Here is a 26,725-nt window from a genome sequence, read left to right on the forward strand (position 1 = left end):
AAGAGTTTATATCTTATACTTAGGTCTTTAATCCATCTTTAGTTAATTTTAATATGGTATGAGGTATCCACTTTTGCATGTAGCTATCCAGTTGTCTGAGCACCATATATTGAAAAGTCTATACTTTCCCCACTAAATTATCTTAACACGGTCAAAATTCATAGATGTGTTGGTTTACTTTTGAACTCTCAATGTGATTGCATTGATCTTTCTGCCTGTGCTTATGACAGTACCACACTATCTTCTTGATTACTGCAGCCTTGTACTGTAGTTTGAAAGGAAGTCACTAGGGAAGAGTAAGTCTTATAATTTTCTTATTTTCTTTCAAGAGTTTTTTGTCTATTCTGTGTTTCTTCCATTTCCATATGTATTTTAGTATTAATTTGCAAATTTCTGCAAAAATGGTGGTTGGAATTTTGAGAGGAATTGCATGAATTGGTAGATCAATTTGGTAACTATTGTCATCTTAACAATATTAAGTTTTCCAGGCTATTATGCATCATGTCTTTCCATTTACTTAGGTCTTCTTTGATTTCTTTCAACACTGTATTTTTTAAATTTTTATTGTACAAATCTTGATTTTTACTTATTAAAGTTATTCCTAAGTCTTTTATTGTTTTTGAGGCAACTTTAAATGAGATTTTCTTGATTTTATTTTAGATTGTTCCTTGCCAGTGTATAGAAATGAAACTGGTTTTTGTGTATCGATTTTATATCCTATAAACTTACCAACTTTTAATTTTTACATCATTTATTTTCAGTCACAAAAGTTATTCAATGACAATCCATTATACTCTCATCTAGGGATTGAGTCAATGTTTTGTCTAATTCTGTAGATTTACAGAATTTGTGTTTTGCTTAGGAAACCCTGCTAAACATAAAGCCTGGTAATCTGTCACAAACCAGTGTGTTTATATGTGTTTTTAAAATTCCCTTAGGTTAACAAAAAGAAATGTCTGCCGTTTTTTTGATAGTGCACACCCAATTCAGGGAAGGCATTTGAGAAATCTCAATAATAGTGACAGTCAGGAGGAAACTTTTTTAAGTATTGAGAAATTATTAATGCTGACCCTAAAGGTTGCCCTGATTCAAGAGTTTGGAGTTTGGAATCATGTTTAGAAAAGAACACTAGAGAGGGACAATTTTCAAACAAGATGATATGGATAATTTCTAACAGGTGTCTGAAGTCCTTGTTTTTACAGTAGAGTCTAAATCTACTATAAATCTAAATACACTAAATAAAGTATACTTAATAGGTATTGTAGAGTAACTGATGACCTGCTGGAGTGACACATCATTTAAGGGTTCCTGCTCCAGATTCAGACAGGTACAGATTTCTTCCCAGTTCCTCTACCACCTATCAGTTGTTTAACCTTGTTAACTGATTTTTACATTATTTAAGTCTTAGTTTTCTCATTTGTAAACTAAGAGATGATGATGATAATAAAATTCACTTAATTATACTGTTTTCCAAGTAATGCATGGTTTTCATTCTTCAAACCTCAAAGCAAAACCCATAAAGTAATTTTATTTCCCTTCTTACATGAAAACGAATTTGTAGTTCTTGATGCTATTATTATGAAGATTTAATGAGATAATTCATAAAAGTTGCTAGCCAAAAAATGGTACGTAGTAAATAGTTAATAAACGTCAGCTATTATCATTAGGATTTAAAGTTTTTTTTTGAATTTTACGTTTTATTTATTTATTTTTTATTATACTTTAAGTTCTAGGGTACATGTGCACAATGTGCAGGTTTGTTACATATGTATACATGTGCCATACTGGTGTGCTGCACCCATTAACTTTTATTATAAGAGAGTGTTAAGACTGTCATATCTTTTTTTGCATCTATTGACATGGTCATGTGGTTTTTGTTCTTTACTTGATCAATATGGTGTTTGTACTGATGAATTTTTATGTGTTGAACCAATTTTGCATTCCTAGGATAAATTCCACTTGACCATGGTGAAAAATTTTTAAAATGTGTTGCTCGATGTATATTCATCAGTTATGTTGGTCTGTTGTTTGCTTTTCTTGTGATGTCTTTGTCTGGTTTTGGTTTATTAAGGTAATTGTGGCCTTATAGAATGAGTTGGGAAGTGTTTCTTCCTCTTTTGTTTTTTATAAGAGTTTGTGAAGTATTAGTGTTAATCATTTAAATGTTTCATATAATTTACTAGTAAGCCTTTTGTGCTGGAGCATTTGTTTGTGGAAAGATTTTTGATTACTGATTCATTCTCTTTTCTTGTTACAGTCTATTTGGATTTTTTATTTCTTCTTTAATTGGCTTTGGTAGTTTGTGTTTCTAGGTATTTGCCCATCTCTTCTAGGTTATCTAATTTGGTAGCATGAAATTATTGATAGTATTCCCTTGTAATTCTTTTTATTTATGTAAGGTTAGAAGTTCTGACCCTTGTTCACTCTTCATTTTAGTAAATTGAGTTTTTAATTTTATTTTTTCTTGGTTCATCTAGTGAAAAGTTTATCAATTTTATTGATCTTTCCAGGAACTTTTGTTTCTTAATTTTTTTGTTGTTTTTGTATTTTCTATTTTATTTGTTTCTTCTCTAATTTTCCTCCTCTGCTTGCTTTGGGTTTAGTTTTCTCTTCTTTTAGCTTCTTATTATTAATGTTGAGATCTTTCCTTGTTTAAATTTAGGCATTTACAGCTATACATTTCTTACCAAGCACTGAAATAACAGCATCCCATCCATTTTTATATGTTGTATTTTTATTTTCATTTATTTAAAGTATTTTCTAACATCTCTTTGGATTTCTTCTTTAGCTATTGGTTATTTAGGAGACTGTTATTTAATTCTACATATTTGTGAATTTTTCTGATTTCATTCTGTTATTAATTTAAATCATTCTGTTATTTCTGGAGAACATATGTGTATGATTTGTATGCTCTTAAATATATTGAGATTTGTTTTCTGACCTAAAATATTATCTTTCTTGGAGAATGTTCTGTGTGTAGTTTAGAAGCATGTGCATTCTTTTGTTGTTGGGTGGAGTAAGTGTGCCATATGTATCTGTTAGGTCTAATTGGTTTATAGAATTGCTCAAGTTTTCTATTTTCTTGCAGATCTTCTATCAAATAGTTCTATTTATTTTTGAAAGTAGAATATTAGAGTCTCCAACTATTGTTGTTAAATGGTCTACTTTTCAATTATTTTAGCTTTTGCTTCACATATTTCAGAGCTCTGGTTTTACGTGCACAGATGTTTATAGTTTTTATATACTCTTGATTGGTTGACCCATTTGTCATTATAAAATGCCCTGCTTTGTCTCAATAAGAATTCTGTCTTCTGTCCAGGGTAATCAGGCAAGAGAAAGAAAGAACGCATATTCAGATAGGAAGAGAGGAAGTCAAATTATCTTTATTTGCAGCAGACATGTTCCTATATCTAGAAAACCCCATTGTCTCAGCCCAAAAGCTCCTTAAGCTGATAAGCAACTTCAGCAATCTCAGGATACAAAATCAATGTGCAAAAATTGCTAGCACTCCTATATGCCAACATCTGGCAAGTAGAGAGCCAAATTATGAAGGAAGTTCCATTCACAGTTGCTACAAGGAGAATAAAACACCGAGGAATACAGTTAACAAAGGAAGTGAAGGACCTCTTCAAGGAGAACTACAAACCACTGCTCAAAGAAATCAGAGAGGACACAAAGAAATGGGAAAACATTCCATGCTCATGGATAGGAGGACGCAGTATTGTAAAAATGGCCATACTGACCAAAGTAATTTATAGATTTAATGCTATTACCATTAAACTACCATTGGCATTCTTCATAAAATTAGAAGGAGCTATTTTAAAATTAGTATATAACCCAAAAGAGGTCACATAGCCAAGACACTTCTAAACAAAAAGAGCAAAACTGGAGGCATCATGCTACCCAACTTCAAACTATACTACAAGGCTACAGTAACCCAAACAGCATGGTACTGGTTCAGAAAAAGACACATAGGCAAATGGAACATATTAAAGAACTCAGAATTAGGACCACACATCTACAACCATCTGATCTTTGACAAACCTGACAAAAACAAGCTATGGGGAAAGGATTCCCTGTTTAACAAATGGTGCTGGGAGAACTGGCTACCCATATGCAAAAAATTGAAGCTGGACCCCTTCCTTACACCTTCTACAAAAATTAACTCAAGATGGATTAAAGACTTACAAGTAAAACCCAAAAGTATAAACATTCTAGAAGAAAATCCAGGCAATAACATTCATGACATAGACACAAGCAGAGATTTCATGATGAAAGCACTGAAAGCAACAGCACTGAAAGCAAAAATTGACAAATAGGATCTAATTAAACTAAAGAGCTTCTGCACAGCAAAAGAAACTATCATCAGAATGAACAGAAAACCTACAGGATGGGAGAAAATGTTTTCAGTCTATCCACCCAGCAAAGGTCTAATATCCAGAGTCTACCAGAAATTTAACAAATTTTCAGGAAAAAAACAAACAACCCCATTAAAAAGCGGGCAAAGGACATGAACAGATACTTCTCAAATAAAACATTCATGTGGCCCACAAACATACAAAAGAAACCTCAACATCACTGATTAGTAGAGAAATGCAAATCAAAACCACAATGAGATTACCATCTCACACCAGTCAGAATAATGATTATTAAAAAGTCAAGAAACAACAGATGCTAGCGAGGATGCAGAGAAAAAGGAATGCTTTACATAGTGGGTGAGAATGTAAATTAGTTCAACCATTGTGGAAGACAGTGTGGCAATTCCTCAAAGATCTAGAACTGGAAATGCCATTTGATTCAGCAATCCCTTTACTGGGTATATACCCAAATAAATATAAATTATTCTATTATAAAGACACACACATGCATATGTTCATTGGAGCACTGTTCACAATAGCAAAGACATGGAATCAACCCAAATGCCCATCAATGATAGACTGGATAAAGAAAATGTGGTACATATACACCACGGAATTTTATGCAGCCATAAAAAGGAATGAGATCATGTCCTTTGCAGGGACACGGATAGAGCTGGAAACTGTTATCCTCAGCAAACTAGGGCTGGAACAGAAAACCAAATACCACATGTTCTCACTTATAAGTGGGAAACGAATGATGAGAACACATGGACACATGGCAGGGAACAACAGACACTGGGACCTGTCAGGAGGGGAGAGAGGAGGTAGAGCATCACGAAGAATAGCTCATGGATGCTGGGCTTAATACCTGAGTGATGGATTGATCTGTGCAGCAAACCACCATGGCACATGTTTACCTGTGTAACAAACCTGCACATCCTGCACGTGTACCCCAGAACTTAAAATAAAAGTTAAAAAGAAAAGAAAATCATTCTTCTCAATTTCGTATAGCCATTTCAGCTTTCTTTTGGTTATTGTTTATATAGTATGTCTTTTATATCCTTTTACTTTTAACCTTTTTCTGTAGTTGAATCTAAAATGTGTCTCTTGTAGACAGCATATGGTTAGATCATGTTTTTATACAATATGCCAACTTCTTACTTTTGATTTAAGAATTTAATCTATTCGCATATTATATAATTATGATTTACACCTATCATCAGAGCAATAGGTTGTTTATTGCCATTTTGCTACTTGTTTTCTGTATGACTTATTTTTTTTCTTATTACTCTATTCCTCCATTACTACCTTATTTTGTTAAATAGATATTTTCTAGTGTATTATATTAATATCCTTTTCTTTTTTTACTATATATTTTTGAATTATTTTATTAGTTGTTGCCCTAGGGATTACATTTAACATTTTAATTTACAACAACTTAGGTTGGATTAATGCCAATATAATTTTAACAATATACAAAAATTTTGATCTTATATAGTTCTGCTCACTTCTTCTTTATGCTGTTATTGCCACAAATTACATCATTACATATTGTGCCCATAACCTAAGTTATTATTATTGATTTTTATCAGTTATATAATTGATTATAATCATTATTGATTATATATCTACCTCTTTATTGATATTCTCTATTTTATGACACGTTATTCTTATGATTTCTGTAGTTCTTTATATATGGTTTTCCTTAGCTCTTTGAAAATATTTGACATAGCTGATTTAAAGTCTTTGTCTAATAAGTCTGGTGTTTCTCAGAGACATTGTGTATTGATTGCTTTGCTTTTTTTCTCTCTGCATGGGATATATCTTCTTGTTTCTTTGCGTTTCTCACTTAAAAAAAAACCTAGACATTTAAAACAATATACTCTTGGACCTCTGGAAATCAGATGCTCACTCTCCCAAAAACTCCCACACATTCGCTTCTGTTACTGTTTGTTGTAGTTATAGTTGTTTTATTTGTTGTTAATTTAGTGACTTTACTGAGAGTCTCTTAGATGTCATTGTCTTAGTCAATTTTGGCTGCTAGAACAAAATGCCAGAAACTGGGTAGATTATAAACAATGGAAATTTATTTCTCACAGTTCTGTAGGTTGGGAAAGTCCAAGATCAAGGCACTGGCAGATTCAAGTGTCTGATGAGGGACCACTTCCTGGTTCATAAGACAGTACTATCCTGCTGTGTTCTCACATGGTGGAAGGGGCAAAGCAACTCTCTAGGCCTTCTTTTATACAGGAATTAAATCCATCCATGAGGACTCTACCTTCAGGATCTACTCACCTCCCAAAAGTCTCGTCTTCAAAGATTATGTTTCCACATATGAATGTGTGTGTGTGCAGGGGCACAAACATTCAGACCAAAGCAGCCTGGGACCAATAAATCTCTATGTTTTGCTGAGGGATTCTGTGTGTATGTTGGGGTGCACTTTCCACATTCATCCAGGCATCTGATAACTCTGCCTTAGTTTCCATTTCCTGCTTTCATACAGCCTCAATATCAGCCAGATGTTAGGGCCTAGGGTCTTTTCAGGTATTTCCAGAGCATGTGCACAGGCCTACACATGCACATGTCTGGCTAGATTTGCAGGAATATGTTGGAACTTTTTAAACTCCCTATCAATGTCTCATTCTATTAGTTTATTATTTTCACCAACTGTTACACACTGCCTCAGGTGACTAGGAAGTTATAACACTTGCTGGTAATTGTTTTCAACAAACCCCTTATGTAGAAAAAGCATTTTATACTGAGCAAGCTATTATTATGGTCAATTTCAGATGGCATTTTAATTGTGGTCTTTCAGGGAACCAAAAGACAGGTCAAATAATGACAATTATTTGAGAATGAGGCTTTGAAAAAGGTCTAGCAACATTTTACTCATTCTTGTGGCTGCCAGGCTGCACAGAAATGCAAGCTGCTATTTTTCAAAGTTAAATGTGAAACTGGAGAGTGGGCAATGAGACTAGGGCAAGTTAAAGCCCATAAAACTCACCATTTTTTAAAACTGAGGTTTAGCCATTTGTTGAATAAAAGCCCTCCAAATTGCCAAAAAGCTTTGGCTAATTTCCAGAGTTCATACAAGTGGATTCTGACATTTTTGCCAGTTTTAAAATTGTTTTTGTGGGGGAAAAAGTTTCAGAGGTCTCTATTCTGGCATTTTCATTAACAATACTCTTGTGGTTTATTATGTATTTTATGATCTCCTAAAGTGACTCACATAGCCCTTTGTCACTGAAGTCAGACATAAGTTGATATGGCAGCATCCATGTACAACTTGTAGTAATGATAAGGGATTACTATTTGAGGGTATTCTTTAAGTGATACAATTTTAGCAAATATTACCTGGTTCTGTTGAGCTTGCTAGCTTAATAAATTGGTATGAGTCAAAACTTATGATTCAAAGGAAACAGAATTTAATAAATAGACAGAAATAATCAACTTGAAGAGATTTGTATCTAAGACTACTATTTGCTCTCTATTATCAGAACTATGTTTTTGTCGGAAATTAGTGCACTTTCATATTTCCATAAGTTTTGACATGTTAACATTTGCTTCAAGCCTTGGATCTTGTTATGATGATCCATTCCTACAGCCTGGCTTGGAATGAAATGTTCTTGAGAACTGATATTATCTCACTGTTAAAATGCTCCTTTTTTGAGTTCCTTTGAGCCAGTTGGTTACTCTGTAGGATGCAACAAGATTTATGTCTCTCCTGCTCACATTCAGGTCCATTAATCTCTCAGAATGTGGGAAATGGAGGAAGTACAAGGCTGCCCATCAATGGTTGAGGAAAGTGAGACCGAAAATTCTGCCTTGTCTTTCCTGAAGATCAAGGTTGATAGAATTCACTGCCAAAGTTATTGGATTTAGCTCTCAGACCTTGATTCATGGTTTTTGTTGCTTTCATATTTTATATACCTCCTTTTTTGTCATCGAACTTGGGATTTCATTCCAATACTTAACCAGTAACTGAGAAAAAGTATTTTTAAAAGTCCTGTAACATAAACATTTAAGACTATAAATGAAATTATGCTATTTATGTTATTTTGTCATTTTAATAATTAACTCTGTCACAAGATTATGTTACACATGTGTTTCTAAGACATTATGCATTGACTTTTATGAATGCAGGCACAACGTGGGAATTTAAGTATCATGTAAACAAGCTGTAATGAGGATGATGTAGAGATTAATAGAGGTATATGATGATAATGGTGATTATGTGTTTGCATGTGGTATGTGTATTACCAGGCTGCTAAAGGAAGTACAAGAGGTTTATAGAAAGAATATTCAATGTAAAGTTTGTTGTTCAAGAGCTTCACGCAGTCTCTTCTGGCTGGTTAGAGCTGTAGTAAAGGGGAGTGTTAAATGAGGGAATGGTCATGTGGAGAAAAGTTATACTGTCAAAGATTTGCCTTTTTCTCTTGAACTCATAAACAGCCATGATGAAAAATGTTCTCTGGAAAGCCAAGGAACTTTCTATAAAGTGACATTTTTCTCTAGGGAACATCTCCATCTGTGAATTAAAGAAATTCCATACTCATACTAAAGGAGCAAGGTAAAATGAAGTGCACACTAAAAAAATTTGCGATTGTCACTAAGTTAAAATTAATCATAGAAAACAGATATTGCCACTGGGTGCATGTTGAACAATTTTTTCCCCATACGAAGAAAAAAGTTTATTACTAGAACAAATGTCAAAAGATATCAAGCTGTTTCTGAATGTAAACCTTTACTTTCTACTATAACCTGAAGATTAACCTTTATTGAATATTTGATAAAATACAGAATAATTTATAGTGCCATAATACATACCAAATGACAAAGTTTTTATTTATAAAACACTCTGTTTAAATATTTAAATAATTTATTCGTGTGAGTTGAAAAATATCACTGAAAAATGCTACTTTTATTATTTAGTAACTTAATGTGTCAAATCTGATTTTTAATATCAAGCTTTTAAAAACAAATATGAATAATTTAGGCAATATCCTTGACAAATAAAAATAATTTTTCTGTGTATCTCAGGGATTCTTTTTAGTAGTTCAATATTTATAAACAACAATTTAGAGCCGACTGAATGCTATTACCATTTGTATTGCTAATAATATTATTTAAACCTAAAATAATATATGCATATGGCTTATTATGCTTATTTGATTATTCACTTGCTTAACATTTGTTTACCTGATGCAAGAGCCAACTATTGATAGTCCACTTGCATCACCATGATACCCACTCTTCATCTAAATTGTGTTTACATAATAATTCCCGTAAGTATATTCTTGGAATAATTGTGTGTTATTACAGTTACTTCAGTTATGTCTCTGACTATATTCATAAGCAATCATTAATGTCACTGTTTGCTGCTTAATTAGGATGCAATTTTGGAATAGGAGTAGGGAAGAGAGGTTTCTTCCTTAGGTCTCATAATTTTACTATTGATTCTTTTAATGATGTGACAATTAGATTTGATTTCCAATACCACTGATTTGACTTAAAATACCACTGAATAACTTAGGTAGCTATGTCATCATAGTCATCATCATCATATTTCTCATTCCTTTTGACAAAGAGAAGCACGTAAAATAGAGTGGCAGAAAACAATGGTTCTCAGATTATATGCTAGAACTCACATAAAGCATCACAGAAAATCTATGAGAGCCCAGGGAATGCTCAACATTTATTTTACAGGCTTCTAAACCATGAGAGTCCACTGGTATTATCCGTACTGCAGTGCATAGGAAAGCATCAGGGCTCAGAGTTGTTTTCCTTAATCCTAGGAAAAGCTGGGACTATCTAATCCAACTTTTTCTGAACAAAAGCACAGTGAGCAATAATCTCTTCTAAAGCTGTAAGAGTTGAAGAAGGAAGAAAGAAACATGAAAAGTGGCTCATCAGTCAGAAACAGGTTTATTTTAAAGAATGAACCTGAGAGGGCCCTCTGGCCGAGTTAAGTCAAGAGCCCTTTCTCTTACAGACTAAGAGTATTTTAGGGTTCAGGATGGGAGAGCCTACCACAGGCTCAGAATGTTTCTGTGTCTCTTTGTCTTGCTTATCTGGGAGGGAGAGTTTTGTGTCTGTTCGCATACATCTTTCTGCAGCTGCAGTCATACCCCCCAAGTCTGCTTTTAGCTTCCTTCCCTGTCTTAGTGAACCTAAAGAGAAAGGAATGGGCTTATTAGGGCCCACTGTTTTACTTGGGCCCATTGTATGAGTGTGAAGTTTGGTCTTTACACCATACAGCTGTCTTATCTGTATTTTACTGTCTGCTCTTTCTAGCTGCTTGTTGTTAGAAGTGATTTCTTTGAAATGCATGAGGTTAGAAAGGGAGCTGGAACTTAAAATGGTGGTGTTTGTCCAAGATGATGGTGCTCCTGCTCTGTCAAAAGTCTTCATCGAATTGCTTATTTTGGTAGACAGTCCTAATAGTATAATGTTTTTCCTAGATAGCATCTTTGCAGGGACGTACCTTTCTATGTTAAATGTGATAAAATGGGTTGTGAACTGTAGCCCATAGTCATATTATAGGGAGTACAATTGCAATTAGCTATGTCACTGAGCAACATAAAGAAGTAAAAATATCAGATGGTTTGCAAAAGTAAATGATGTGGTTAAATTATTTGTTCTTTAAACAAAAAAAAATTATTAATCTAGTGAGGATGTGGGCCTGAATTATCACTTTGTGTCTTAAATTTGCCAGTGATCACTCTGAATCTAACACATTGTCTTTTTTTTAAGTTTTGTTGGTACATAGTAGACGTGTATATTTATGGGGTACATGAGATGTTTTGATACAGGTATCCAATGCATAATAATCACATCATGGAGAATGGGGTACCCATCCCGTAAGCATTGATCTTTTATGTTACAAACAATCCAATCACACTCTTTTAGTTATTTTTGAATGTACAGTGAAATTATTATTGACTATAGTCACCCCATTGTGCTATCAAATAGTAGGTCTTATTCGTTCTTTCTATTTATTTTTGTACCCTGTCTCTTCTTTCTGATAGCTCACTTCCTCTCACTGGTTTCCAGAGTGGATTCTATTTCTTCAAGTTTAAGAAGCAGAGTTTTCCTTCCAACAAATGATCAACATGACTGCCAGGTATTTGAAAGCACACAGAATTTTAAATATTTTGTCACATTTGGGGACTTCTTTATCATAATTGTTTGGGTACTAATTGTATTTCACAGATTACATTTTATTACTTCTCCAGCCAAGTGAGTGGCAAATTAATGGTTGGGCTTCAAACTGCATGTGGAGGTCCTATTCAGCATTTATGGCAAAACACAGCTGCACTCCCAAATCAGTGGGAGAGAAATGTCATCAAAATCCAGAGTTCACAGAGATTTCAGGTATGTGTGTTCTATTCTCTAACTATGGCCTTGAAGAAAAATAAGATACAGATCTTTAACACCAGATGAACTAAAAGTAAGGCAACTGTCCCAGTTTGCCAGGGACTGAGGGATTTCCCAGGACTTTCAAATGCTGAAAGTGGACATCTCAGGCAATTTGGGATGGCTAGTCACTCTGAAAGACACTTTTACAATAAGGTTTTGAATTTTATGTATTAAAACTAAAGTTGGTATATTTTAAGACATACGAATATATCAGTAAAATATAACCTTTTAATTTTCTCCTAATTTCTTGAACCCCCTCCATTTTCCTCTCTACTTTTCTTACTGCTCCAACTTCCTCTTTCTTTTCATTTCTTTTTCCTTCCAGACTTTTCTCATGCTTTTGAGAAAAGGGAATGCTGGGTAATGAGGAAGGAGACTGTTTAAATACTTATTCCAAATGCTGTTGAAGTAGAATAATTGTCATATTCATTTCATAGATAAACTTAACACAGCCTTTATTTTCTAAAGTAATTTAGAGAATTAAAGCCTATGCAAGCCTATAAAACACAAACATATTTATGCAGCCTAATAAAACTTATGCATGGTCGAAATGATAATCTAATGATTATTACCAGTTCTTGAAGAAGTATTGCCTATTTTAACATTTGGGACAATCAAACAAAATTTTCCTGTTAAACATGAGATTTGAAAGCATTTTATTCCTTAAAACTTTCTAATCCTGCTCTGTGAGTCAATTTAACCCAAGTTGGTTTTTTTATCATCTGCTATTAGAATGATATAATAATTTTATAAATTTGATATAAATCAAATCATTTGTTGTATGGTAGATTTAGCACTTGCTTAAATATAGAGATTGAATTGGATTGAATTTTACCATCGATTCTTTTGAGTGCCTAAGAGGAAAAGAATGGCTAAATGAACAGGATCTTCATTGTAAAAGTTGAATTATAAGATATAGGAATGGCACAGTTTCTTAATTGATTGGTCATAAATCACTATAATTTGGAATTTTCAGGCTTTGATAAACTTAATGAGGATCAAAAGAAGGCTACAAAAAATCCCTTAACAGATGGTTAAATGACACCTGTATGGCACGACTTCAGAGAAACTCCCATTGGAAACACTAACCAGAGACTGAGACTGTACTCTATTGAAGTCAAATATCAGTGTTGGGGGTGTGGGTGGTTGGAAAGTCATCTTAAGCCATCAGGCACTTAAGTCTTTCTATCAACAATTCATTCATTCACTTAAGAAAGATAAATTTGAGGCTCTTGGATGTAGTAGGTACAATGAAGGGAAGGTTCCCTACACTGTGTTAAGGGAAGATGATTGATAGGTGTGGGGAGGGGATACTATGTGTCCCTGGGCCCTGAAGACAGCTGTGGCTTTCAAGGGTTGTGGTATGCAGAATGAGTACCCCCGAGCACCAATAATGTATTTAATTTCCTGTGGATGCTCAAGTGTTATTAACCGCTGGAGAAGTTATTTAATTTCTTAAACTTCTCTTCTTAATCCCCTGTGTCTGCTTGTTGTCTCCACAACGACAACAAAAGCAACAAAACCAGGCCAAAATTGTGTTTATGGGGATTGAGTCACATCGAGTAGACTCTGAAGGATGATCTTGCTGAAGTTCCATCTCTCTCCATTCTTGTAGAGATTTAATAAGTGAGATGAGAATCTTATCTACGGGTCAACTCCATCATTATTTACACATCTTTTTCAACTTTGAAACAGAGCTGATGGTATGGGAGTCTTAAACTACTTTTGCCAAGTTTTGTGCCTTCTTAGACCTGTCTATGTCTTTTGGTCAAAGTCTCTATTAGAAGCATAAGATATTAGAGTGTTGAGTAGAGCTGGAACTTGCTGTATCTTGTAGGTCAAACCTTTCAAAATAACGTCCTTGTTTTGCTCAGCTTCCTATTCTCAAGTGATACATCCTGAGTTCTGATGATTAAATATGTGCAGTAGATCAATAAAAAAAACGTAAAACTCCAGAATATGTAATATCCAGGGTGATTCGGCTGTAGCTGAGGCAGCAAGGTTATTCACTTGAGTGCTTTAATGTACCAGTGGCTTCAACTAAAGCAGATGCATGTGCAATATATGAATTTTATATCCCAAAATATGTTATTGCTCATGTGAAAACAGTGCGTTTACCTTAAAGGCTTTGCAAAAATTAGGAGACCATACGACTCTCTAGGGATCCTTCGGCTACACCAGCCTTTTCGGATTGCAGGTATGCTTTAGTTCTATCCTGTCAGCATGTGACCAGATGTTCATTTGCTTTTGTTTGGTGGGCCACAGAGAAGTGCTGTGCTTGTAAAACAGCCTGCCACCATCTAGTAACTCACTCCTGAAAAGATTTTGTGAGGGGCTTATTCGAGGGAATTCTGTAATCAGAGTCTCCAGACAGTATCTGCTGCCTCAAGAACTTACAAGCCTCTGAGAATTATTTCATTGTCTGCCATTTCCTTTCCATGCTGACTTCTAATAGTTTAAAAGCCACGCATCCTTCCTTTAAAAATGTCCAAATAGGAGATTTTGGTCCCAGCTGGATCCCAGCTTAGCACGGGCTTTGGAGAAAGCCTCTGCAGCTGACTCTCACCTGGGGGCTTTATCACCTCCATCTGTGAAGGACTAGGTCTCTCCTTTAATGAAATTGAAGCAGGTTAACTTCTGAGGGAATGCTGCTGCATACACAAGGATTGCTATTTATCTACTTAGCAAAGACGGAAGCATTTCAGAGAGTTTCTGAAGATATTTAAGGAATAATAACAACTAAAATTTCTTTAGCACTTACTATGTGTAAGGCACTATGTTTACTTCTTTGGATACATAATTTTATTGACCCTTCTCAAAAATCCTCTAAGGTAGAAAGATGATTTACTCCATAATTCACTGAGAATTACAAGCTTTAGAGAGTTAAATAACCTACTAAATCCCATACCAGCTTAGACTGTAGGGTAGTTTGATTTCAGATCTCAATTACTGAGCCACTGAACCATAATAATGTTTTTATTATGTTAAAGCATTACAGGGATTTAGAATACATAGGGGAAAAAAAAGCCCAACCTCTAGTTTGGTCAAATCTGAAGTGTATGACTCATTAAATTTTCTTTTGTCGGCTGTGCTGGGTAAAACAACAATTTTAGGCATTGCATGCTGCTGATTAATTGCAATCACATTTTTAAAAAATTGCAGACAGAAGCAATTAATTTTACAGTTGTCCTAAAATGTTCAAGGAGACAAAGAATAAAACAAACTAAACATACAGTAGAAATGTAGTCCCCAATTCAGGTGAAACCTTCTTTTGTCAGAGGCATTAGTACCAGAGTGACTCCATCTTGAGTGAGGGCTAGGAAAATGAGCTTGCTGTGTTGCATTTCCAGAAAGCTGGGTATCCCTATCCTCTAGATGTTTACTGTTAAGGGACCAGATTGATAACATTTACTAAACAGACCTGGACTTAGGAGTGTCCTGGTATCCCGATACACTGAGAACAAAATCATTCCTAATTTTGCTTTAAAGATAATAATGTCGATTCTTGCAAAACACAGTAATTAAGAAAATTAATCCTTTATCACAAAAGATTGTAGTAGAGCACATCTCCCCATGATCTTTTTTTATCCTGTATATAAAAGAGTATTGTACTTAGGGTGGACACATTCATCCTCTTACTTTCGGGAACAACCTGCTCTGTCTATTGAGTGACCAGTCTTTTATCCCTCTACTTTCTTAATAAACTTGCTTTCACTTTATGGACATTCTCTCAATTCTTTCTTGCACAAGTTCCAAGACCCTCTCTTGGGGTCTGGATCGGGACTTCTTTTCAGTAACACTTTCACTCCTTTTTGTTGCTGTTGTTCTTGAAAGAAGCTCATGTAACGGTTTTATGGGTAAGAAGGAATGAATACTATACCTACTACTAAGTATATCACTGACTATAATTTTCATGTTGAATGTCTGGATTGTTAAACTAAATGAACTGTCAGTGCCTTAAGTATAAAAAGATATTGGAGCATTTTTAACATGCTATTATTTACTTTTCATTTCTTTGATATTTCATTGAGAAATGCTGAAGAGTTCTCAGCAGCCTCCTATTTAGAAAGAATAGAATTTATTAATAAAGACAAAAGATGAGCTTTGCATTAAAAAATGTAAATTTTAATCTTAACTCTTAAAATTCTACCTTCACTCTTCAAAATCATTATCTGAGGTATTTTCCCTTTTAATTCAATAATATTTATGATAACACATGATGAGGAAATAATTATTCTCATCATTTTGTGTCTCAAATGTTTGCTTGGGAAATAAATGGAATGTATACTACTAATTAAGAAAACTCTTACATAACACATACAACCATAAGTGTTTTTAATGTTTATACTCACTCTGAAGCAGCCTCATTGTCTGGGGCGATACCTGAGGTTCATTGTTTCATGCTAAGGAAATCAAAGACATGAACATACAAGGAGTGAGATTAAGAATGGAGGTTTAATAGGTGAAAGAAAGAGAAGAGCTCTCTCCTGCAGAGAGAGGGGTCCTGAATGGGTTTCCAATCCATGGCAAAATGCAGGGGGTTTTATAGATGAGCTTGAGGAAGCGGTGTCTGATTTACATAGGGCAGTAAAGATTGGTCAGACTAGGTGTGTTATTTGCATAAGGCACAAAAAACTGATTAGGGGTAGGTGTGCCGTTTGCATAGGGCACAAAAAGCTGGCCTTTCCCACACTAATATTTTATTATGCAAATGGGTTCTCTAACTGGCTGGTGCCATGTTGCCCGTTTCTTTACTGTACATGTGGTAATAAAAGGGAAGATGGAGCTTCTGTATTGGTTATGCCTGGCCCCCAGGTAGCCTTTTTTTATTGGCACAACTGCTGGCATTCACCCGTGCAAGCTTCCAGCTTGCTTATCTATGTTTACAGCTCGATTTTTCAGGCTGCTATTCGTTATAAAAAATAATTTATTGGGCTGCTATTTGGTAGAAGGGAAGCCTTGCCAAGGACTCTTTTACCCTCACTATCTGCCTAAATATTTTCTTTCGAGCTCCTGTATCAATGCCATCCACACAGTATTATCCATCGGTCATCACCATTTCCTCTAACATTTAAATCAAGTGGCTTGAGTGCTGACCGCTTACGTCTATTCAGAGGTCATCCATCTTCTCTTAAAATGTTTGGGATGCAAGGAATTTGTTTCGTGTTCGCTGTTGGATTAGTGCAGGCTGTACCTGACTTCTGTGGTGCTGGAACTCCATGATCTCTCCTATGATCCACTTTTATTTTGCTGCTTTGCTCCTTTATATATATATGTATTTATTCTCCAACATTATTAAAATGAGGTGGGCGTTTGGGAAATAATCTTGCTGATGTTTTGGAGAAAACAAAGAATGTCAGATACTACTTCTCCTAAAAATAAAACTACCATACACGAACACAGCTCTGCCCAGGACCCTCCATAGAACACACACACACACACACACACATATATATATATACATATACATATATATATGTGTATATATATATATTTTTTTTTTCAAAATGGAGTCTCACTCTGTCACCCAGGTTGGCATACAGTGGCACCATCTCTTATTGCAACCTCTGCCTCCTGGGTTCAAGCAGTTCTCCTGCCTCAGCCTCCCGAGGCTGGGATTACAGGTGTGTACCACCACACCTGGCTAATTTTTGTATTTTTAATTGAGATGGGGTTTCGCCATGTTGGCCAGGCTAGTCTCGAACTCCTGACCTCAGGTGATCCACCTGCCTTGGCCTCCCAAAGTGTTGGGATTATAGGTGTGAACCACCATAATAATAATTTTTTGTTTGTTTTTTTAATCATCCTGGGGTTCCACTTTCTTTAGCTAATTTTCCAGATTCTAACCCAAATCCTTGTCAACTATTTTCATTTAAATCTGTCTAGCTATTTAATTATGCCTGATGGGTCTTGTGTTTTATAGCCACATAGACCCATTAATAAATTTCTCTCCACTTCGAGAAATAGTTATTTCCCTAAGAAAAATGTTCCTTCCTGCTAGGCTAGTGGACTCAAATGGCAGCGAAATTTCACAATAATGTTTCATCAGTTATACCAAGTTAACAAGTAATTTAACAGAATCAAATAAACATATAATATCTATTGCAAACTCTAATGAGGAGAGGATTACAGCAAGAAGGTAATTTAAAAGCTACTTCAGTAGTCCAGGGTGAGGAGATGGGAGAGGAAATAAGAATGAAAGGAAAATAGGGATTAGTGGAGTTTATCTCATTGGACATGAGAATGGAGGAGAAAGGGACTTTCTAGGTCAATTTGGAGTTTTGAGCATTGGAGAGCAGCATTCTTCTGGTACCACTGTCAGGAAATGACAGTGAGATGAGAGCTCCAATCCGAGGAGAAAGGACAAAGTGTTGTAAATTATAAATGACTTGTGTCATCTGAGTGAAAATGTCCAGCAGGCTGTGGAAACTGGGGAGGAGAGTTCAGGAGAGAGATTAACATTTGTAATGGAACTTTCCGACTTACCAACCCTGAAGATGAATGGTGTTTTTTTTTTTTTTGGTGAGGAGTGTGGAGAAAAAAAACAAGAGACATGTGATATAGTTAACACTTATTTCTACTTCTTTTTTAAACTATGGTGACTGCAGGCGTATCCTTAACTCAGCAACAGCTAGGGACTATCTCTATGAAAATGATTTCAGAAAGAATAAAATGTTAATTTGTAAAGAATACATTTTTACCTACAAACACACAATTCATATAACAGCTTAAATATTTTAACAACTATGTTACAATAGCAGTAGCAAACATTATTTAATGCTAACTATATACCAGGTGCTGTTTTACATGTTCGCAACTCATTTTTCCTTATCATGTAGGCTATCATTTTATCATTACATTGTACAAAGAAGAAAACTGAGGTACACAGATGTTAAATAAGTTCTCCAAGGTCCTGTTGCTATTAAGTGTTATAGCAAGGAACTGAATCCAAATAGTTTGATTTGAAATACATATATATAATATTCAAAATATATGTAATATGTAATAAATATATAATTTATATATCTATATTATAAATAGATATTTTGAATCAAACTACTTGGATATATATAATATATGTAATTATATATTATATATAACCAACTTGGGTATGTATATTATATTATGCATATATTATGTATTATAATAATATATAATATAATAATTACATATTATATAATTTATATAATATAATTAATATTTGTATAATATTATATAAAATATATAACATATGTATATCATTATATAATATATAATATTTATATTATAATATATAAAACATATAATATAATATGTATTATATATTATATATAATCTGTATATATAATACATAATTTTATGTATATACACATATATACATATGCAAAATATATACAATACATATACTATAGGTACATATATGTATATAATGATATAGGTATATTATACATATATGTATATATAATATATATTCTATAATATATACATATAATATATATTATATATGTGATATAATGTATATATTATTATATTATTATATATCCAACTTGGATACATATAGAATAAATTTATAATATATATAAAATGTTATATATCTACTTGGAGATATATCTATAACATATTTATATATATTACAAATTTATTAATATATATTATATATATCTCCAAGTAGTTTGATTAAAAATATCTGTATCTATATAATATATATTAATTTATATTATATGTTATAATATTGTAATTATAACATATATCTATATTATAATGTTTTAATTATAATCTATATTATAATATAATTATAATATAACATATGTGGTATAGCATATATTATTATATCATATATGATATACAATATAAATTATATAATATATATTATATAACTACATATATGATATAAAAATATATTTTTTGAAAAAATATATTTTGAATCAAACTACTTGGTTTCAGATCCTAGCTATATCTTGGATTCAGATTCTAGCCATACTTTTAATCATTATGTTATACTGCCTTTGTATAAAACTATCTCTACACAATAATCTTTGCCAGGCCTTTGCAAAATGGTTCTATTTTCTAAGTAGTTACACTTATTTTTGTATAAAGAAAATATGACTTTCTTAGGGCTACCTATTGACAGATTTTTCCATAGGTTGTGGATGTTTCTCAGTGGACTTTTAATAGAGTGATAGATAGCATATGGCCTGAAAGGAAATATATTGGTACAGCATATTGTACAGGGATGAAAGAATTTACCATAGAAAAATGATCTGTTATGTTTTGCTGCATCCAGATTAATTGTAAACCTAAAAATCTGGGTTGACTTCTTGAAAAATAAAATGTTTATGTTGTAAACAAGGTTGAATAATGCACATGTGTTCATCACATCCATGAACAAAGCCTCCAACATCAGTGATATTCATTAATAAGGGTGGGATAATGTCTGCCATCAACATGCCAATTTTCTATCAATTTAGGTAATTAGAAAATCGGAGAGTGGCTTCTTTTTAAGTTTCTCAGATCAATCATCCCAGAGTATCTTTTCTTAGTGGTGTCTTGGGCAGACTCCACATCCTAATGTCACGTTCAGTCATTTCTTCTTCTTCTTCTTTTTTTTTTTTTTGAGAACAAGTCTTGCTCTGTCACCTGGACTGGAGTGTAGTGGCGCGATCTCTGCTCACTGCAACCTGCGCCTCCCGGTTCAAGTAATTCTCCCGTCTTAGCCTCCTGAGTATATGGAATTATAGGTGCCTGCCACCACTCCCAGCTAATTTTTTGTATTTTTAGTAGAGATGGGGTTTTGCCATGTTTGCCAGGCTGGTCTAAAACTCCTGACCTCAAGTGATTCACCCGCCTCAGCCTCCCAAAGTGCTGGGATTACAGGTGTGAGGCACTGTGACAGGCCACGTTCAGTCATTTTAACAATAAGTCACAGAACAATCATTTCCAATCAATGTTTAGATAATGGCAGAAAATGTGCAATAGGATAGCATGAGGATGACATCTAAGGCAAGAGTGGATAAGATTTAGAGAACCGGCCGGGTGCGGTGGCTCAAGCCTGTAATCCCAGCACTTTGGGAGGCCAAGGTGGGCGAATCACAAGGTCAGGAGATCGAGACCATCCTGGCTAACACGGTGAAACCCTGTCTCTACTAAAAATACAAAAAATTAGCCGGGCGCGGTGGCGGGCGCCTGTAATCCCAGCTACTCGGGAGGCTGAGGCAGGAGAATGGCATGAATGTGGGAGGCGGAGCTTGCGGATCCCGCCACTGCACTCCGGCCTGGGTGAAAGACCGAGACTCCGTCTCAAATAAAAAAAGATTTAGAGAACCAAAGGGGAAGATGGGACACAATTGCAAAATGCCAAGAACTGGAGCTCAGGATGGAGCATGGATCCAAAAGCAGGTAAATGCGAAACAGTATGAACACATAGGAACTGAACATAGGAGATGGTTGTAGGGAAAAATCCAGGTGAGTATTGCTGCATTTCACTATCATGTTACCCATCCTATGCCAGACATTTGAGATACAGTGATGACCCTACATTTCTTTGTTTTTGAGAATGTTTGCTTTGATTTCTTTGCACCTGGAATTGGCATGGTCACACAAGTGCTTCTAGAGAGTGACACGTTTCCTATTGCAGGCTCTCTTTTATAACACTGTGAGACAGTGATGTTCCTTGCTTTATGTTTTTGTTTTGTTTTGTTTTTCTTGTGCAGGTTGTTTTTCAAGGTCAAATGGCTTCAACGTATGAACAGGATGAAGTCATTGCTATTGATGATATATCTTTCAGTTCAGGCTGCTTGCCTGCCAATGGTAAGAACTTTTTCTCTCATTTTGATCTTTATTGTGTTTAAAGATTTCAGTGCAATTTAAAAATTGTGATGAATTTAATCTGCTGTTTTTTTTTGTCTGATGTTTTCATGTGGGATATTTTTCGTTCTAATACATTGTATAACAGTGACTGGATCTATACTGGAGTGAAGATTGGCTGTTTTTCACTGACTGATGCTGTAAAGAACTGAATGGGATAATTTAGTCTCAAACTTGAAATCTTGTAGCAATGTTTACAATGGCTAAAGTTAAATCTTAGCAAGAGAACTCTGTGCCTTCTAGGAGACTGGGAGAAAACTAGCCTCCATAGACTTGAAATTGTCTTCTTGGACAATTGGTTTGATTATTCTGCTGAAAGATACAAAATAGAGGTATTAGTTATAATCTATTTTCTATATTGACACATCAATAAACTACATATATCAGATATAAATTTTTATTTATATTGTTCCTTTGATTATATTAACTAATATTCTGTTCTTCATTTATATTATTCCGAAAAGAATTCAATATTAAAATTAGAATAGCATAAAATATCAGGCTTAATCCAATAATAAAAAAGAGTCGGTCATATATATATATATTTCAGGGTTTTTCTTTTAAGAATTTTGTTATATTGTGGCATGATATAACAGAATAAAGAAGGTATTTTATAGATAAAGCTTCTGAGTTCAATTTGGTACAAAGATATAGTTGTTGTGGTAAATAATATTTCAAGACAAGAAGAGATGTCTTCATCTACTTAAGAAAGACCATAGGATCTTGATATTGTGCTTGGTTTTTAAAAAGTTTTATTTTATTTTCAATTAACACATAATTGTACATATTTATGGGATACTATGTGATGTTAAATACATGTATCCATTGTGTAATGATTAAATCAGGGTATTTAACTTATTGGTTATTCCAAAAATTTTTCTTTGTAGTACGAACATTTGAAATTCTCTCTTTTAGTTATTTTGAAATAATATAATATTGTTAACTATACTGTGTAATAGAAAAACAGAATTTATTCCTCCAATCTCTCAGTAATTTCATACCCATTGACCAGTTTCCATACACACATCGTCCACACTATCCTCCCCAGCCTCTGGTAACTACTATTCTACACTGTACTTCCGTAAGATAGGCTTTTGAAAATTTTGCAAATGGGTAAGATAATGTGGTATTTGTTTTCCTGTGTCTGTTTTATTTTGTTTAACATATTCCAGATTCATCCATATTGTCACAAATGATAGGCTTTTATTCTTTTTATAGTTAAATAAAAAATAATTCTATTGCATGTATACTACCACTTTTTCTTTATCCATTTGTCCATTGATAGACACTTAGGTTAATTCCATATCTTGGCTATTGTAAATAGTTCTGCAGTAAACATGGGAATGCAAAAATCTCTTTGACAGAGCTTGAAATTGTATCTCTTTAATTTCATTTTCTTTGGATAAATACTCAGAAGTGGGATGGCTGAGTCATTTGGTACTTCTATTTTCAACTTTTTGAGGAAACTCCATACTGTTCTATATGATTGTACTAATCTGCATTTCTACCAACAGTATATAAGTATTCCCATTTATCCACATCTGAACCAGCATTTGTTAACTTTGACTTTTTGATAGTAGCCATTCTGACAAGTATGAGATGATATCTCATTGTGGTTTTAATTTGCATTTCCCTGATGATTAATGATACTGATAATTTTTTTCATATTCTATTTATTGGTCATTTTTCTGAGAAATAGCTATTGAGGTTTTCTGTCCATTTTCAAATTTGATTATTTGTTTTCTTGAAAATGAGTTGTTTTGAGTTTCTTATATATTCTGAGTATTGACCCCTTATTAGATGCACAGTTTGCAAACATTGCCTCCAATCCTGTAGGTTGTCTCTTCACTCATTTGTTTCCTTTGTTGTTACAGAAGCTTTTTAGTTTGATGTAATCTCATGTTTTTAAAAGGACTGGTTTTATTTATTTGTTTATTTATTCTATGAGTGAAATATTTTACATATTTATGGGGTATATGTGAGTTTGTTACATGCATAGAATGTATTCAGCCTCCGTTTATATTCTCTTCCCACCCACTCACCCTTCACAGCCTCTAGTATCTATCATTCTATTCTCTATTTCCATGAGATCAATTTTTTTTTTAGCTGTCACATATGAGTGAGAGGTTATTAGTTATTTATTAAATGTTTGGTAGAATTTAGTAGTGAAGCCATCAGGTTCTGGGTTGTTCTTTGGTGGGAGACATTTTGTTACTGTTTCGATCTGTTCAGATTTTCTATTTCTTCAACTTTAGTAGGTTTTATGTGTCTAGAAATTTATCTGTTTCTTCTAGGTTTTCCAGTTTATGGTTGTTCATAATGGTCTTTTATCCTTTGTATTTCTGTGCAACCAGTCATAATATCTCCATTTTCATCTCTCATTTTATTTGAATCTTCTATCTTTTTTCCCTTAATCCATCTATTGTTTGTCATTTTTATCTTTTTAAAAAAAACAATTTTTGCTTTGTTGTCTTTGGTATTGTTTTGTTTAGTCTCCATTTCATTTGGGTCTGCTCTGATCTTTATTATTTATTTCCTTCTACTAATTTGGGGTTTAGTTTCTTCCTGTGTTTTCTAATTCCTTGAAGTACAACATCAGGTTGTTTGAGATCTTTCTAATATTTTGATGTAAGCATTTATTGCTATAAACTCCTCTCTTAGAATTGCTTTTGCTGTATTCCTTAAGTTTTGGTAGGTTGTTTCTCCATCTTTATTTGTCTCAAGGAATATTTAAATGTTCTTTTTAATTTCATCATTGGCTTATTTTGTTCTTCAAGGGTATGATTAATTTTCATGTATTTGTATAGTTTCCAAAGTTCATTTCATTGTTGAATTCTAGTTTTATTCCGTTGTGGCTGGAAAAGATAATTACTATGATTTTGACTTTTAAAAAACTGTTGAGACTTGTTTTGTGGCCTAACATTTGATATATCCTGGAGAAAATTCGATGTGCTGATGGGAAAATGTGTATTTTGTAATTATCGAGTAGAATGTTCTGCAAATATATTTTACGTTTATTTGATCTAGAGTTCAGTTTAAATATCATGTTTCTTTGTTCATTTTCTGTCTGAATGATCTGTCCATTACTGAAAGTAGGGAGTTAAAATCCCTTGCTATTATTGTATTGCGGTCTATCTATTTCTATACATCTAATAATATTTGCTTTATATATTGGGAGGTCTAGTTTTGGGTGAATATATATTTACAAGTATTTTATCCTTTTTCTAAATAGATCCCTTTATCATTGTATTATGACCATCATTATCCATTTTTTCAGTTTTCAAATTAAAGTCTATTTTATCTGATATAGTTATAGCTACTGCTGGTCTCTTTTAGTTTCTATTTGCATGGAATATTTTTCTTCCATTACTTTTTTTCTCAGTCTATGGGTATTCTTACAGGTGATGTGAGTCTCTTGTAGGCAGCATATAATTTGGTCTTTTTTTTTTAAATCTACTTATCCACTCCATATATTTTGAAAATTTAATCCATTTACATTTAATGTTATTATTAACAGTTAAGGCCCTACTCCTTTCATTTTAGTCGTTATTTTCTGGTTATTTTGTAGAAATTTGTTTCTTTCTTCTCTTGTTGTTTATCTTTATGGTTTGGTGGTTTTCTATAGTGATAAGCTTTGATTCTTTTCTATTTCTCATTTGTTTATCTGCTGTTATTTTTTCTCTGTGGTTACCATGGGGCTTACGTTTAAAAAATCTTATAGAAGACTATTTTAAACTGATAACAACTTAAGTTTGGTTGCATGCAAATATTCTAGAATTTTACTGTCCTCCCACAATTTGTCTTTGACTTTTGGTAACATGATTATAATGTGTCTTAAAGAGGACATCTTTACATTGAATCTAATGCAGACTTTAGGCTTTGTGGATATGGATGTTCATATTTCTCCCAAGCCTTGGGAGGTTTTTAACTATTATTTTAATAAGTAAGATTACTGTGCCTTTCTTCATCTTTTCTCCCTCTGGAAATTGTATAATGCAAAACTTTGTCTGCTTAATGGTTTCCCATAGGTCACGTAGGCTTTCCTTGCTGTTTTCCATTCTCTCTTCTTTTTTTTCCCTCCTAAGCTATTTCAAAGACTTGTCTTCAAGTTCAGAAAATCTTTGTTCTACTAGTGTGTTACTGACATCCTCAACTGTATTTTTTGTTTCATTTGTTGATATCCTCAGCTAGAATATTTCTGTCTTATAAATGGTATCTCTTTGTTCAATTAATTATTGAGCTCATGAATTGTTTTTCTAATTTTATTGAATTGTGTATATTCTTTTTTATCTCATTGAGTTCCCTTAAAATTATTATTTTGAATTCCTTTTTGGGCAATATATAAATTTCCATTTTGGTGGGGGTCAGGTACTGGAGAATTATTGTGTTTCTTTGCTGGTATCATGTTTCTTTGCTTTTCTGTATTTCTTGTTTCCCTATGTTGATATCTGTGCAACTGGTGGAATAATTGCTCCTTCAAATTTTATAGAATGGCTTTCAGGGGGAAATATTTTCACCTGTGTTTTACAGTATTGGTTAGATAGGGTACCTTTACTACACATGTGCTTTAGAGTATTGGTTAGGTAGGGTACACTGACTTTGGTTCCAGGTGGGCACAGTAGTGTAGTCTCAGAGTAATTTCTTCAATGGTAGTCAACATCAGTAATACCTGAAAGTGTCTCATTGGCTTAGGTTATAGGAGTTTGTGCAGCTCCTTGGACAAGCCTCCCCACTGGAGGTGGGGATGCTGGGCTGTTCTGAATGCCAAGTGTGCATGAGAGCTGTTCTGTTACTGGGTCAAGCATTACCTCCCTGTCGGGGACAGAAGTGTTGGGCTGTTTTGTGTATTGAGGGTTTGTCAGGGCTGCTCCACTGCCAGGTTGGGTGTGGCTTCTTTGGTGATGTTCATGGTGCCAGACTGTTTCACACACAAGGATGCATGAGGACTGCTCTATCTCCGGATCAGTCACGACCTCTCTGGCTGGCAAGATTGCCTATAATTTGGGGGTCAAGACATCTCATAAGCTTGGCCACCGGGGTTGCAGCAGTACCACTAGGTATAGGCTTCAAATAGCTGGGATGGTGTGCTGCAGCCACTTGAATTG

At 33.9% G+C, this 26,725-nt stretch overlaps 1 protein-coding gene across 1 annotated transcript in view; it reads left to right on the forward strand.

The window, feature by feature from the left end:
* MALRD1 (MAM and LDL receptor class A domain containing 1) overlaps window positions 1-26,725 on the forward strand; it is a 678,818-nt gene that overhangs the window by 32,959 nt on the left and 619,134 nt on the right. The window contains exons 3-5 of the mRNA XM_024253733.2: window positions 11,387-11,481; window positions 11,571-11,732; window positions 21,467-21,563. Of these exons, the coding sequence (XP_024109501.2) occupies window positions 11,387-11,481; window positions 11,571-11,732; window positions 21,467-21,563 (354 nt within the window). The remainder of the gene's footprint in view (window positions 1-11,386; window positions 11,482-11,570; window positions 11,733-21,466; window positions 21,564-26,725) is intronic.

Source organism: Pongo abelii, chromosome 8 (genome assembly GCF_028885655.2).
Source record: "Pongo abelii isolate AG06213 chromosome 8, NHGRI_mPonAbe1-v2.0_pri, whole genome shotgun sequence".
Taxonomy (NCBI): domain Eukaryota; kingdom Metazoa; phylum Chordata; class Mammalia; order Primates; family Hominidae; genus Pongo; species Pongo abelii.